Below are 16,364 nucleotides of genomic sequence, written 5' to 3'. Positions count from 1 at the left end.
CATATAATGGTCTTCATTTTTTTAGGTGTCCTTAACTTGCGCGATACACAACTTAATAGATGACTTGGCTCGAACAAAACCCACTCATAGTGGACGGAAGTATCGTGTCACACAAAGAACCATGTTGTATAGCCTTTCCGTTTTTGCTCGTGATTTATCTATTTAATTTGGCTTTCTTTGACACTTGAACCATTGTCTACTCTCATTCTTCATTTTGTCACACTTCCCTTCCCCTACCCCTTCATACTCCTCCACAATGTCAATAATTCATAAAAAAATATTGCAGTTATGATAATCTATTTCTGTGTGTTTGTCTTTCATTTTGATACCTTTATCTTATGTGATACACCATGTAACAAATGACTTGGAAAGAACGACACGAAATATTGCGGTGTCACGCAAAGGAACCACGTTAGCATATTTCATTCCCATTTTTCTTCTATTTTTCTTTGTTTATTTCTCTTTTATTTGACCCTCCTTCGTTGATATCCATCCACGTCCCTACTTTTGTCGTTTACTTTTTTCCTTCATATATTCTTCTTCTCCACCGCGTTTGCATGCCAATAATTAGAGAAATATTTTATTTATAACAATATCTTTCTATATCTTTAGTTAATTTTTTATATATTAAAATTATACGATAACCACGCAATAAGTGAGTTGGCTCGAACGACACGAAATCCCGCTTGTAACGGACCGGTGGCACCGTGTCACGCAAAGGATACGCGTAGCATATCCCATCCTCCTTCCTCTCATTTCTCCATATCTTTCTCCTTTATTTGACACTCCTTCGTTGATATCCAACCACGTCCCTCTTTTTTGTCGTTTGCCTTTTCCTTCCTATATTCTACTTCTCCACCGCATTTGCACGCCAATAATTTGTAAAATAATAAATTATAATGATATCTTTCTAAATCTTCAGCTTATTGGTTGATATGTTTATCGTATGCGATACGCTTTGTAATAAATGACTTGGCTCCAGCGGCACGAAATCCCGCTTGTAACGGGCGGTGGCACCAGGTCACGCAAAGGAAATGCGTAGGATATTCCATCCTCCTTCTCATTTCTCTATTTCTTTCTCCTTTATTTGACCCTCCTTCGTTGATATCCAACCACGTCCCTCTTTTTTGGCGTTTACCTTTTCCTTCCTATATTCTACTTCTCCACCGTGTTTGCATGCCAATAATTTGTACAATAATCAATTATAATGATATCTTTCTAAATCTTCGGTTTATTGCTTGATTATCGTATGCGACACACTATGTAATAAATGAATTGCCTCCAGCTGTGCGAAATCCCGCTTGTAACGTACGGTGGCACCCTGTCACGCAAAGAAATGTGTAGCATATCCCATCCTCCTTCTCATTTCACTATTTCTTTCTCCTTTATTTGACCCTCCTTCGTTGCTATCCAACCACATCCCTCTTATTTGTCGTTTACCTTTTCCTTCCTATATTCTACTTCTCCACCGCGTTGGCATGCCAATAATTTGTAAAATAATCAATTGTAGTGATATCTTTCTAAATCTTCAATTTATTGGTTGATATGTTTATCGTATGCGATACGCTATGTAGTAAATAATTTGGCTCCAGCGGCACAAAATCCCGCTTGTAACGGACGGTGCTACCCTGTCACGCGAAGGAAACGTGTGGCATTTCCCATCCTCCTTTTTCTTTTAATTTCTCTATTTCTTTCTCCTTTATTTGACCCTCCTTTATATTTTTATCTTTACCTTTTCCTTCTTATATCCTTCTTCTCCACCACGTTTGCATTTCAGTAACCCGTAAATAAATTATTTATAATACTGTATTTTTATATTTTAATTTTATCGTTTGATATCTTTAATTTATGCAATAAACTATCCTTCATTGGCATCCAACCACATCCCTATCTTTCCATGTAATGGTCTTCTGTTCATTTTTTTCCTTTAATTTTTTTCATACATCATGCAATACAGTACACGACTTTGATCAAACGGCACGAAAGCCCACTTGTAAAACAGGGAAGAGAAGTAGAGATGTCACATCTGGAGTTGCAGGCCAGAGCCATCTAGATCTTGTGCGACAAATCGTTGCTCAGCCCAATTCCATCGTCATCTCAGCCACAAAGAGGAGAAATCAGCCCACCCTGCCTAATTCAGTCGCCGGTGACCACTCTCGTTCTTTTCTTTTTCAGTGAGGATGAAAGAAACGTGCCAAAAATGGGATGCGAGCACGAGTACAGACGGCTAAATACAGTACTACCTCCATCCATAAAATGATATCCTAAATTTGCCTAAATTTAGGTGTATTTTGGATACTCTTTAGTGTATGTCTGAATTTGGACAAATCTTCAACATTATTTTATGAACAGGGGGAGTACTATTTTAGTTTGTTAAAAGGGTTTATATTATGGAATAGTCAAGTACTTAGATATGTGCAAAATAAAAAATACAAGGACTTAGATTCTTCGCTGCAACGGTATATCCCTCATAAGAGAAAATAAAGAAAAACTAAAACTCTTGTTTCCTCAGGCACCACTAGAAAGGGCAAGCTTGTCGATTTGCCTTCCGATAAACCAAGTGACAGAATAAAAACACAAAATAAACAAAGATGAGGATATTCATCCAGGTCACCCACGCGTTCATCGCAGGACCATCGACGGCTTACAGCTGACCAATGACACACCCAAACCGACGGTTCTAAACAAGCTTATCAGGACCCCAAAGGCCAGAACAAAACAGCCCCATCCAGCAGCGAAAGGGACGCACAACGATGGATGGGGACGATCGTACGACGACGACGACGGAGATGCTGCAAGCAACAGCGAGAATATTCGCGTGCGTGCCAAGAATAGGAGAAAGCTTCAGAACAATCCCCCGGTATATATATTTATCTCATGTACCAAATGGGACGGAGATATTATTTGTTAACCTGTTGACGGCATATAATTATGCGTGGATAATCCCACACCGAACCATGCCAGCTCTTCTAATCGACACATGTTCAGAGATCGCCATCGAGCAAATTATGCTCCTGCATATACTACTCCAGCTGTGGATAAGCACAGGACAGGCCAATGGAGTTGTAGTTAAATAGTTGTTGACTCGCGACAGAGATAACAATCGGCGAGAGTAGGGCATGTGGAGGACAAGGACGTGCAGCTTATCGGGGATCAGTGCAGCGCAGGTACCCCAGCTCATGAATCATGATCCAGATTCCAGAAGGCGTCCGTGGTTTCTTATCCCTTCCATTATTTTTCTCGGATGTCTGAATACTGAAAGTTTACTCCTCCTCTGACTTCTGAAGATGCATGAAAGGGTTAGGTGAGCATGCACCAACTGTAGAACAAAGGTGCGATTCATTCAATCGGAACGCCATGAGAAGGAGAAAACCAAGAGAACAACCATGGTGCTCTTGCCTAGCTGCCTCTTGAATTGCTTTAGTTCAGAGAATCTTGATTTTTCTGTAATGCAGTTTCAGCAGCAACACACGAGAATTCAGAACCAACTCCTGGTAGCACAACATGAGAAAGGAATTTTCATCTGGAGAAGTTTGGCAAACCTGCTACTGCAACACAAACTCGACGATGAACATGCATATATGCAAGCAAGAACCAGATAGCAAAAAAAAACTGCAGCAAGATTTATTGACCTCAACACAGCAGAACAGCTGAACAACATTCAAATATCTCATATATATGTATGTAAATTCTCGGGGCGAAAATTGGTGGTCTGCCCGAACACAAAGCCTCGGGAGAGCTGGAAACAACTCTCCTACCTCTCATGTACATCACAGGAGCCAGGCCATGATCAGTTCATCTATTGGGCGCTCGATTTAATCGCCGCCCAATATCCCTGGATTCATGGTCTGCGGTACTCTAGACCCTCTCGATCAAGGGTTTCTGAATCCATTATTGCCATCGATGCCGCACATTAAGCTACCTCTACTACATCTCTCTCTCTCACAAACCTTTTCACAGGTGCAAAGCCTTGGAGATCATCTCCGACCTGTCGTCTTCTTCAGAGCTGTCGCTGCCGGTGAGCGCCGAGACGGCCACCCCTGAGCCGGAGAACTGAAGGGGGCCTTCAGGGGACCTGGAGTGCAAGCTCAATTGCTCCTGGTGAGCCCACACATCGCCTATCAGCATGATCGGATGGCTCGATGAAGAAGAACCGGGTGACTTCTGGTTGTGCAGACGGTATTTCTGCACATCAACATGATACAAGTTAGTTTTCAGAGGCAAAACATATCGATTGTATTTGAAAAAAGTGTGAATTATTCATCACAAGGTTTGCACAAAACATAAGGAATCGTTGTTTTCTCACCTGGAGGTGGCTTTTCACTTCGTCGTTGGTGAGCCCATCAACTTTCATCACCTCCCTGATTTGCTTTGGAGTGGCAACTGCAATAATCATGACGGAACAGCTATTTTAGAACTCCCATGTTTTTCAAACTTTCCTAACAGCATCTTCTAGCACTAGTACGATTTGATTAATGATCAATAAAAAGATGTAAATGATCAGCCAAGTACCTTGCGGGCCACCGAGCTGGCGCAGGGCGGCGACGAACTGCCGGTGGAGCTCCGTCGACCAGCACCGCCTCGCCTTCCTGGACTGCTGCTCCTGAGTCTGCTGCAGGCTATGCCCCGGCGGCGGCGGTGGCATGGTGGTGGCGAACTTCGCAAGGTGGGCATGGTGGCGGCGGTCGTCGCCGGCGGGAGGAGAGAATTGCCTCGAGGACATCACAGGCAGGACGGGCAGCCCTTCCACCTTGCTGTCATCCCTGATGAAGAACTGCGAAGCAGGTGGCGGCGGGGGCGGCATTGCGCCGAAGCCGACCGCCATCGGTGGCGCCGGCGCACCGCCGCCGAACAGCATCGGCTTGGGCATGGCGCTCTCGATCTCCTGGTCCTTCTGAAATGGAATCGTTCCGGTCAGGATTGGAAATTTTTCTATGGATCCTTAGTAACAACTAACAAACAAAAAAAAGATCGAAGTGGAACGAAAATAAAAACGGAAAATAATTACTGCAGCGCATGAATGAATGAATGGATTGAGAAACGTACCGGGACGGGATCGGCGTTGCTGTCCACCCAGAGCTGCGCCGTGCTCATCCACTTGCGCTTGTCGGTGTCGTCCGCCGCGTCCCGGCCGGCGGCGCTCCGCTTGGCCGCCTCCTCCTTCATGAATTCGATCACTGCACAGCTATCCGCGTCAGGGAACCGTCGGGCAGAACCAAAATCGAAACCGAAACAATAATAAATCGAAAAGAATAAAAATCCATTGATTGATTGGTTGGTTGGTTGGCAACGCATACCTTCGGCGAGGAGTCGGACGCAGAGGGGGAGCTCGCGCTGGAAGACCTCGATCTTGCGGCGCTCCTCCTCGAGGCCGCGGATGCAGGCGTCGACGGCGGGCGGGTCCTTGGCGGCGAGGCGGCCGGCGGTCTTTGCGACGAAGAGCTTGAGGTCGAGGCCGAGGTCCAGGGGCATGCCGATCTCCCCGACGTCCAGCCCCATGCACGCACGCAGACGAGCACTCACGTCGATCCCGAAATCTTTGCGAGGAAGGAAGCAGGTTCCGGAAGAAACTCAGGGAGGAGGAAGAAGAAACTCAGAGGATGGATGGGAATGGAGGCTGGGTGGGTGGGGGATCTGGGGCGGGGGCATATATAGAGCGGGGAGAGGCTGGGGGGAATCTGCGCGCTGGACCGCAGGATTTGTTCCGTGGTGCGGCGCCTGGGGTGGGTGTGGGTGGGCTGGCTGCCTTGCTGCTCTGGCTGGGGGTATACGGCGTGGGGCGCCGCGTCCCGCTTGCCGATTCCTCACGGCGTCGCGGCCAGCTAGCCCTGCCCAGCGAGAAACTCGCACTCACTCCCGTTGTGCTCTGTGTGTATCTACCCCGATCGATCTCGAGCCACCGCTTCTCACGCACACAATATTCTTTTTCTAACAGCTTTGCGTCTCGTAATTAGCTTGCCAAGTTTAGATTACGGAGCGGATGCGTTTCGCTCTTGCCCTCTCGTAACGAGGTGAATTTTGCCTTGCGCGTCAAGGCGTGATTTTTACCCGTTAATTATGGTGGATCTTGTGATGCTGCTCCGATCTTGATGGTTTGGCTAGTGGTTGGGATTCTTGTAGCGCGCGCATGTAGCTTTTTTTTAATTTTTTGTCACAATGCACTTTCTGTTTTCCTCTCCCATTGAGGGCTAGCTACTGAGAGCATGTCTTTGCTTACACACTTTTTTTTGTTAGGCTCACTCCATTTGCAGTAACCAGGGGCGAAGCTTCTAATAAAGTTAGGGCGGCCGCCCTTACTTGGATTTTTGGCTAACAGACGTATATGTTTTTTCCGAATAATTCATAGATTTTTGCTTCACTCAACACCGCGCAAAACCAATTTCAAATGAAAAAACTGGGACTTTTTGAGGAGGACTTAAGGTTATTTTTGCCCGCTTATGTGGTGCGACCGAAACCAACGAATTATGTTCTACGATTCTACTTTGGCTTTGCACTACAGTTCATCGGTCTAAACTTGGCAATATAATTACTGCCGATTATTTTGATAGTGTGTACATCTTTTATGCTGGCAAAGACTTTATTACCACCGATTTTGACCGTCGCTCTAATGGACTCATTGTCTAGGTTCAGTGTGCTGTGTCTTGCAAAGATTTATGATGGATCTTATTACGATCATGATCACACACGAAATAACGTTGGGCTATTTATTATTCGTAATAATGAATAGTTTCTTGACCGTTGACCAGGAGGGTAGATGCCCCCGGTCGTCCGCGGCGCGCTCCCGCGAGGTCGCGTGTTCGAGTTCCAGGCTCCGCGATGTAGCGCCTATAGCTTCCTCTGCCTTTATATAAATACTGTAGGGGATCCTACCCCTGTTGGTACTCATTTTTTATTCATAATAATGCATAATGGAAGACTTTAACAAAGATTTTAATTATATTTGAAAGTTAGGCACATCATGTACCATGTGATATTGCCACATTGAGATCGGAATGCTTTTACCAGGTGACGATGACAATAGTTGAAAGCGATATACCGGTGACAGATACCATCAAGACCGATAGGTGTAGCAAGATGGCGGCGATGGCTTCTTGATGACTTGACAATGTGTTGCGTCGAGCGAGGGTTATTCGAAAGACTCGATCGATAAAGCTACAAAAGATTTTCTTAAAAAATATGTAGGTAAAGCTCTCTCGTTGTTGCCTAGGAGGTGTATACATCATTAGAGTTTCATTGTTGGTGTGTTTTTAGGTGCCACCTATGTTTTAATAAGTTTATATTTATATTGTGCTAAGTGGTGACATTAGAATCATACTACTACCTCCGTCCCAGTTCATAGGGCTTACGCATATTCCTAAGTTGTCAATTTGGCCAACATAACATCATTTGTATAATATAAAAATTATATCATTAGAAAGTAGATCATCTAAGCTTTCTAATGATATATATTTTGTAATACATATATTGCATTATCATCGTCAAATTTACGACCTAGGGACACACGTAAGCCCTGTGAACTGGGACGGAGGGAGTACTCACTTTGCATTGATGTATTTGCGCTATTTTGGCCTACTACTTGAAAAAAAATCCACATTCTGGCTTTGTTCGGCAATAGACGCGCGCACCATGTACGTACATATTACTGTGCCCTAGTCATAGTCCATAGGCCTTGTACTGCAGCTGTACTACTCCCCACGACGCAAGGAGATGCCACATATGGGTGCAGTAGCCCGTCACGAGCCATGAATTCTGTGTGCAGCTCGACGAAACGAACGTGATTTAATATCTCCCTCCGGCCGTCGTAGACCGTAGTACGTGCTTCTACCTACTGCCTGCCGCCGTTCTAGCCGAGAATCACGCACCGTACCGACGGCCAACTTGAGCCGAGATATCTCGCCGCCGGCAGCCGGCTGGCGAGAATCCCCAGTGGATGGATGGATGGATCCCAGGTGGTGGTGGACCTGCCTGGTGGTTACCAGATGAGATACTCCTCCTTTTTCTTGGAAGAAAGATCGACGAGGAATTCAGGCCGTCCGTCGGCGCGCGCGCCCGGGCCCACGCGTGTCTCTCTTTCTCGTCTATCGGATGTGCGCGGTGACGCGGCCAACACTCACCGCATCGCAACACCACACGGAATCGATTCGCCGCATCCGGTAACGTACGGTCTCCGCCCGCTCTCGCTCGCGCGCGCGCTGTTTACCTGGTCTGGTCAGTGCGGCACGAAAGCCGCACGCGCGCGTCTATCCTCTGCCTGTGTCTTCTCCACTTTATTACTTTGAGAAGATCGCTTTTTTTCTTCTTCTTCACCTGGCAAGCTAGCAGGCTGGCAGATGGAAGTGGAAACTGCACGCCCCTTGGTCCGCTCGTTGCAGATCCATCGTTATCTCGATAAAGATTGCGGTACGGCAGGCTTGGATGCTAGCTCCAAACAAATAATCTTTTACCACGTCTTTCCCCGATCATCATCATGGTTTTCCATTTGTCAAACTCGTTTGAGGGTGGTGGTAGAACGATATCAATCGGCGAGGAACTTCTCGTGTCGATCTAACCTAGATACTCTGTGGTATCTTCGTACTATATCAGATCCAAATTGGTTGTCGCAGATTCAATAAACCTAGACAGATTTAGCCACCATTTTTGCTTAAACATGTAACAATTAATTTGGATCGGCGGGAGCACTACCCTTTTTTTTCTCGATCATATGGTGTTTTGGGCCTACCTACACTATTGCTACCGAGACGGTGTAAAATTCCGATTCTCTCGCACCTCCTCCTCAACACGCTGAAGCCGGAAACAATACTCCGCCCTCGACTCCATTCAATATGATGTACTGCATGTTGATATTCACCGTCTTTCCATTTTTTACTTACATGACATCACCGACTACATGCGAACTTACGAATTTCCAAGTGGTAGCGAAGATGGATGGTGATAAGGTATTAACTTATCAATGCCTACAAGTTGTAGACTAGGGTTTAGCTGGAAGTAGAGGGCAAGTAGATCTCGAAGATTTCAGAAAAGTACTCGACGATTATGAAACTAGGGTTTTAGGAACAATGATTCGATGATTTCTTTGTCCCTCGACTCCCCCTTATATAGGAGGTGGAGCCGAGGGATTCGTATTGTACAAGTTACAGAGTTCGAGAAGGTTTCTAACTCCTCCCGCAAGATTACAAACAATGCTTCCTATTACAACTCTAGCTTTCCTTAACAATATCTTGGGCTTCCGAATCTTCTTATTCTTCGGGTAGTGGGCCTTCAGTAAACCCCGGGTACTATCTTCGGCAGGCCCATTGGGGATGCCTATGTCAGTAGCCCCCGAGATTTTGCTTGAATCGCAGAGTCAGGGAAAATCTCCGCTGTTTATTTTTAGTTTTTTACTCGACAACTTAAAACCTTTCTATATTTCTTCACATAAATTTCTATATTGTACAGGGATAATGGTAGTTGGGGCTAGTTCATCTGACGGATCAGGTACTAGTTAACTGCTCTAGTGGTAATCCGCAAAAACCTACTTCAAAACCACGTCCCTGGACATGATCTCGGGATACTGGTGTAAACTTTGACAGGCGCCGCTTAAGGTCTTACCATTCTGTCGAGTCCCAGTCATATTTATCGGGTACCTAACGCGTCCGTTAGGATTTTTCTTCGTATCCGTTGATACGGATAAAAGTAGCAAACCGACGTCGAGACGGCGCCACGCCTCACGTGAACGGATCCGGGGTCTTACCTTCGCAAAGTTTTGCGGCATTCGAAATTGATCTCAATTTTGGCGTTCTGAGAATATATTGTCGAGTGCTTATTCGGCCGTTGGAATGGCACATTTTATTGAGTCAAAGATGACTTATATTGCTCTCCCGATGGGAGTATATGCGAGTTATTTATAACTCGAAATATACTCTTTTGCTTTTCTATGTTTCTTCTTTTCATTCATTCTTTCTTTTTTATAATTTCATCGGGCACGCGAACAGCGTTCCCGATGGGAGTAGCCCCCGAGGCTACAGCCCAAGGACTTGTGCTTGGTTGTAGGCTCCACGCCTTATGCCGCTATATTTTCTTTCTCTCCCGACGTTTTATAATTTCTCGGGTGCGCGAACAGCGCTCCCGATGGGAGTAGCCCCCGAGGCTATGAACAAATATTTGTATTTGATCATAGGCTCATGCCATTTCTATTTTGTTCTTTCGTGATCTTTTCATTTTTCCAAAGTATCCCCCGAGCATTTGACCAAAAACTTGTATTTGATCAAAGGCTCTCCAATATTGTTGCATGTCGCCTTTTGATGTAGCTGTTGAGTCGAATTTTTCTTTCTGCTAAGGTGACGTTATTGCTGACGATAACCACGATTATAAGTCCAGAAATCGCGAGAAGTTTTCTCCCGCTGCCTTGCGGGCCCAAATTATCCATTATCTTGACACGTCGTGTAAGTGGGGGACACACGTTCTCCGCTTTTCCTGGCGCACGTACCGTAACTTCTCCAGTGTTAAAATACTTTTTTACCCTTGTTTCCACGTGGTTATCATCTGGCGCACACTTTTTCCATCCTACGGTCCGCCGCTTCGCCGCACCTCTATATAAGATCTCCTTCTTCCTCGAGCACTTCCGCTCGCGCCGTTCTCCTGCTCTCCTCTGCAAAACCTCCTCCTGCGCCCCACAACTTCCTAAGCTCATCTTCTCCAAGCTGCATTCCTGCGCCATTGTTGATGCCACCGCGTCGGTTGATCAAGCACAGGACGCCTGAATCGTCAATGGCCGCCGCAGATCTGGGAAGCGCGGAGTGGGAAAGGTCCAAAATTTCCACCCAGGACATCAATCTCTTGAAGAAGCTAGGGATTAACAAGAAGCCCAAGGCGTTGTGCTTCCCTAGTGAAGAAAGCTACCCAACCCCTCCAATGGGGTATCGGGTAAGTTTCATCGACCATCTCATCCGCGGTCTTTCCGCCCCCATTCATCCTTTCCTCCGCGGATTGCTTTTTGTTTATGGCCTTCAACTTCACCACCTCACGCCCAATTCTATCCTCCATATCTCCATTTTCATCACCCTTTGTGAGGCCTTCCTTGGCGTCCAGCCTAACTGGGCGCTATGGAAGCGCATTTTCTTTTGTCGCCGCAATGGCTCTCCCAATGTCGCCTATAATATAGGCGGCGTTGTTATTTCCGTTCGCCCCACAGTCGATTACTTCGACGTTAAACTCCCTGACTCAATTCAAGGGTGGCGCAAGAAGTGGTTGTACATTCAGGAGGAAAACCATGGATGTGCTGAAGACAACATCCCTCCTTTCGATGGTGCCGAGAAAATCCTTCGCCGCCGCTCCTGGGATGCAGAGGCTACCAAGGAAGAAAAAACATCGACAGAGGCCTTGATGACTCGCATCCGTGCGTTGCAAAATACTCGCGGCAAAGAGTTGTCAGGTATCCAAATCACAGCATATTTTCTTAGAACTAGAGTGCAGCCTCTTCAGGCTCGCAAATACCCTCTCTGGAAGTTGCTGGCGACAAGGACGCATATCGGTTGTCAGCAGATTTGGAGGTCAAGGACTTAGAGAAGCTTGTCCGAAAAATCTCCTCTCTCAGCAAAAGAGATCCTGTCCCTTCTTCTTGTCGTGTAAAGCCGTACAGCGCCACCAATGCGCTTTCCAAGGTAAACTTTGTCGATTGATTTGTTATTGCCTCGCTATCTTTTGTAACTCCTTTTTTGACATCTTCTCCCGTTTTTGTACAGAACCATCCGAATCTTGTCTCGCTTCCTCCCCTTCCTGAAGGTGGAGAAGTCGAGGAAAGGGCCGTTGTCACCGACGACAACCAAGATGCCCCCTCTTTTGTGAATGAACCCGCAGATTCTCACAAATCTGCGGGATCTTCTGAAAAGGAGGCTGCCTCTGAAGGCACTGCATCGGCACAATCTCCTCCTCCCGCTGTTTCTCCCAAGAACAAAAGGAAAAGGAATGATGTCGAAGATTCCGGCACCTCCAAGGCCGAAGAAGTTGTTCCTTCACGTCAAAAGGCAGCTTATGATCCATACCTTGAGGCCCTCATCAGTTCGTAAGTCACTCACTTTTTTTTATTTTTGTACTCGAAGATTTTTTGTCTATCTTGCTTTTTATGCTACCAACATTTAATCGCAGTGATGATGAGGGAGAAGTACCAGCTTTTGATGTGGCTACTCGAACGAGTACGTCACACACTCTAATTGTTTCGGAGACGCCAGTTGAAGGAGAAGAATCCTCGCCTCCTCAACAAAACGTCGGCGCTCCTACTCCTCCTTCAAGCCCCCTTGTCCCTTCTCCGAAGAGGACAAGGATTGAAACAATCCCGGAGCCTACCCTCCAATTGAGTAGCTCCTCTAACCCTCTCTTGGATGATGTAAGTTCTTATTTTTCTTGTCACTGTCTATATTTCCTCTGTTTGCTTCTTTATGCCATCATATTTTTCCCATACCGACATTTTCTTTCTTTATTCGCATCGGTGCCCAATTCATCGGGTACCGTGAGTATGCCAGCAAGACTGAAGGTAATAATTCTTTGCTGGCTCTTGTTTATAACTTCTTGCTCCTGTTTTGTTGCAATTTTGACGATCCTTGACTATTTTGGCAGAAAAACTTGCAGAAGCCAACAAGCTTGTCGACACACTTACTCAGAAGTTAGAGCAAAGTGAAGCGGCTCGCAAGAAAGCTGAACTTGATGCTGGCAATGCTAAAGCGAGAGGCCGATAAAGCCAAGGCGAGTAAGCTGCCGGTGTCAAAGATCTTCAAAAAAGACTTGATGATGCCGAAACTGCTTTGAACGAACACAAAGCCGCGCAGGCTACTCGTGAAAAGGCGATTATCAAGCGCTTGAACGCGCAGAACCGGCGCTTTGTCGGTAATTTTGTCAATCCATTCTATTTTTCTTAGACCTGCTCTCTCTCTTTTTTTTATTTTTTTTTATTTTGTACTTTACTTACTGTCGACCAACATATATTTTTGCGACAGGTAAAACAAACCAAGAATTCGAGCTTGAAGATCCTGACAACGATCCTCTTCTTGATGCGCTCTCTGTCCTTGAGTTTCATGGAACCGAAGTTCGCAAAGGCATTGAACTGGCTGACGCAGGATTGTCACGGTTGTACCCCTTTTTCTTCCCGAAGAAAACGGAACCCAAGACTTTCCTTGCTCTTGCCAAGGACTTCAATCCACCAGAAGATCTTGGACTGAAGATGCGCCAGGAGAACATGAAGGTTGCTGTCGAAAGCACTGTTGCCTTGGTCGCTGATAGCCAACAAACTATCGACTGGGCGAAAGTAGGCGACACAGAGCAGATAGAGCAAACAAAATGGCGATCGTTGATCAAGGCAGCAAAGCCCAACACGAAGAAAATCCTGTCCTATCTCGGGATCAAGCCATCTTCAACTCCTAGCTCATCAAAGCCGGAGGTCTAGTTGAATGCCCCTTCTTTTTATTTTCTCTGTTTCTTTAGCTATTGTCGCCATATTAGCTTTGGCGACAATTATCTTAGTAGTCCTTTTGAAGAACTCCTTTGTAATATCCATGTAAATTTCTTGAAGATCAATGGAATTCTGTCTTGTGCCATCCTTTGATATTGGAATTTTCTTTTCCAGTTGGTATTTGATAATTACTCTACCAATCCTCATTCTGCCGATACTTCTCCTGCTTCCTCCTCCTCGAAGAAAACACTAGTCACTGATAACCTCATCGAAGGTTCTTCAAGACAACATTTGTCGCAAGATTTGCAAGAACTGCGCCAACAACTCCAATCCATGAAGAAACAAACTCTTGCGATGATGGAACAATCTCGACAAGCATCCGATAGAGAGAATATTGCTCTTCAACAAGCAAAAGAAGCCATTGCTGCAAAGGATGTTGTTGTTGCTGAGGCTGCCGAAGCTTCTTCTCGAGAAAATTATATGCTTCAGCTAATGATTGATGCCAGCCTGGACATGACAGGTATATTTCCTATTCATAACCATGCTGGATGTTGTTCTTTGCTATTTTTCCTTCCTTGACAATTTATTTGCTGTATCAGGCTCATTTTTGGATACTGCTGCCGAAGATCAACGTGTTGAAGCTCGAGCCAATGTTCTGCTCAAACTGGCTGCACAACATGGTTCTAACTATTGGGTTACTCCCGAGCGTACCCGCCGGATTGTCAGATTCCAAGATCGCGCGGCTCAGGTCCGTGACTTCCTTGACTTCTGTACGAAGACTTTATTTTTAGTTTATGGAACCATGTTTCCTCGCGACAAGATGCCAGAAACTCTTCCTGCATTAATGGAAATTTTTTGAGATGCTCCTCGAATCCATGGCTTTGTGCGGGCTCAACTCTCTGCTGGCGCAAGATTTGCTATGATGATGATAAAGATTTGCCATCCAAAATTGCCCATGAATCAAATTGTTCCCACGTGCCTGGCTAAAATGTCGAAGAAGAAGAGAAATATGAGCAAGATTGATGATCTGGTGACTCCTGTAGCTGAAGATATGATGGATGAACTTCTTCGGATGGACGCTGAGTTCTTTGTGAAGGGTAGCTATGCTGAGCATAGTACTCGTCCTCCCAATGAACGAATAACTATAGACCATGTGCTAGGTATCCATTGAGGGTTCTTCCTTGTTCTTGCTGTAATTTCACCATTGATACATCTTTGTAAACATGATCTATATTGTAAAGCTGCTAACTCTGTACTTATGTATTGTTTCTATTTTTGATCGTCGAGCCCCCGAGCCTTTGGCTGGAGCTTATGCTGTTTTGTTTTCCCGAAGATTTTTCTCTTATTGCGAGAAGATATATATATTTTGCTGTCGATGGGCACGAGCCCCCGAGTGTCTTGGTGGTGACGTCCTATATTTTTGTTGCGAGGTTTTCAGACCAAAGCAATAAAATTTTGACGAGTACACTATATTTATAATTGTTAGCTTCCGATGTTTTGTTTGGCGAGGTGTTCTTGTACCCGGGCGAAATATTTTGGTAAGTCCTATTTATCTATATTGTATATATTTTGCAACTTGAAGGCATCTGAGCCCCCGAGCGTGTCGAAGAATAAGAAGTATATCTTCACTATCTTTATTATATTGCAAAGACCGCGAGCCCGCCTCATTAAAAACCTTTCCGGCCCCACTCGAGTGCCTCGAAAAGGGAAAAGAGCGCGTCTGAAAACTCGCGGGCGTTTTAGTACATTGTATTTTTACAAAAGGAGGACTATATTTCGACCTCTAAGCGTAGGAACCGCCCCGAGCCGCGCCACGCCCAGGGGTTTTTCTCGGGAACCCTCGTCTTCTTGTCCTTGATCCGCTACGCTCCTCCGTCGATGACTTCCGTGGACGACGTCAAGGTCCCAACCATGGTGACTCGAGCTTCTCGCGCATTGCTGGTTGGAGCCGTAAGACCAAATCACCGACCTGGGAAAGATCCGGGTCGCACCGTCAGCCGGGCCAATTCGTAGTCAGGTCTTGCTGGTACTTGGAAACTCGTGATAGTACTTCATCTCGAGCTCATCGAGTGCATCCATGCATCATCCTTCCGAGCTTTTCGTGATGTTTCCTCGTCATACTGTTACTCTTGGGGAATCGTGCTTCTATTTCAATTGGTAATACCGCTTCGGCCCGTGGACGAGGAAAACGGAGTTTCTTGTGTCGCCGTATTTGGCGTTGTTCGGATGCTCCACAAAACACTTGGCAATTCTTCTGGCCAGGTATGTCGAGCCTTTTCGAGCGGTCCCAGCGGTGACGTTTTTTAATGCCGTTGTGATGATAACCATTGGCTTTTTCGACTTGGCCATTGGTTTGTGGATGTCCCACCGACGCTAGGTGCACTTAATGCCTACTTCTGCGCAAGATGCTTTGAACTCCTTAGTTGTAAGTTAGTGCCGTTGCTCCGTGACAATGCTATGAGGCACTCCGAACCCGAAAACTGAGGCCTTTCACAAACTTTGTCGCCGATGCCGCATCTCAGGTGAATTTATTGGCTTCGCTTCTACCCACTTGGTGAATTTGTCGACAAGAACCAAGAGGTACTCATATCCTCCTGGCGAAGCTTTGTGCAACTTGCCTACCATGTCGAGTCCCCATTGGGCAAAGGGCCACGACAATGGTATTGGCACCGCCTGCTCGCCGGAGAGTGAGGTTTTGCGGCAAATCTCGGCACGCGTCGCGGTTCGTACTATCTCTTTTGCATCCTCGACAAGCTGTCAACCAGCAAAATCCTGCCCGAAAACCTTGGCTGCAATAGCTCGACCGCTTGCGTGGTGACCACATATTCCCTTCATGCACATCCTTTAGGATTATTCTTCCTTCTTCGGGTGTGACGCACCTTGCAAGACGCCTGAAATACTTCGCTATATAACTCCCCTTGACCACCGGTGAAAGCTTTGGATC

The 16,364-nt window shown here is 46.0% G+C and overlaps 1 protein-coding gene and 1 pseudogene across 1 annotated transcript; one reads left to right on the top strand and one right to left on the bottom strand.

Moving 5' to 3' along the window:
* Nucleotides 1-3,651: 3,651 nt before the first annotated feature.
* On the bottom strand, nt 3,652-5,609 carry LOC124704383 (transcription factor HRS1-like). Its single transcript, XM_047236639.1, has 5 exons — nt 5,298-5,609; nt 5,047-5,177; nt 4,513-4,894; nt 4,307-4,383; nt 3,652-4,185 (listed from the first exon to the last, which is right to left on the bottom strand). Exons 1-5 carry the CDS (start codon nt 5,497-5,499, stop codon nt 3,955-3,957), a joined length of 1,023 nt encoding a protein of 340 aa, XP_047092595.1. The 5' UTR covers nt 5,500-5,609; the 3' UTR covers nt 3,652-3,954.
* Nucleotides 5,610-15,928: 10,319 nt separating this feature from the next.
* Nucleotides 15,929-16,364, top strand: part of LOC124697511 — a 6,912-nt pseudogene continuing 6,476 nt past the window's right edge.

This window comes from Lolium rigidum, chromosome 3, assembly GCF_022539505.1.
Source record: "Lolium rigidum isolate FL_2022 chromosome 3, APGP_CSIRO_Lrig_0.1, whole genome shotgun sequence".
Classification (NCBI taxonomy): domain Eukaryota; kingdom Viridiplantae; phylum Streptophyta; class Magnoliopsida; order Poales; family Poaceae; genus Lolium; species Lolium rigidum.
The sequence above is the reverse complement of the archived record's forward strand: the minus strand, read 5'-3'. Positions and strand labels throughout refer to the sequence as shown.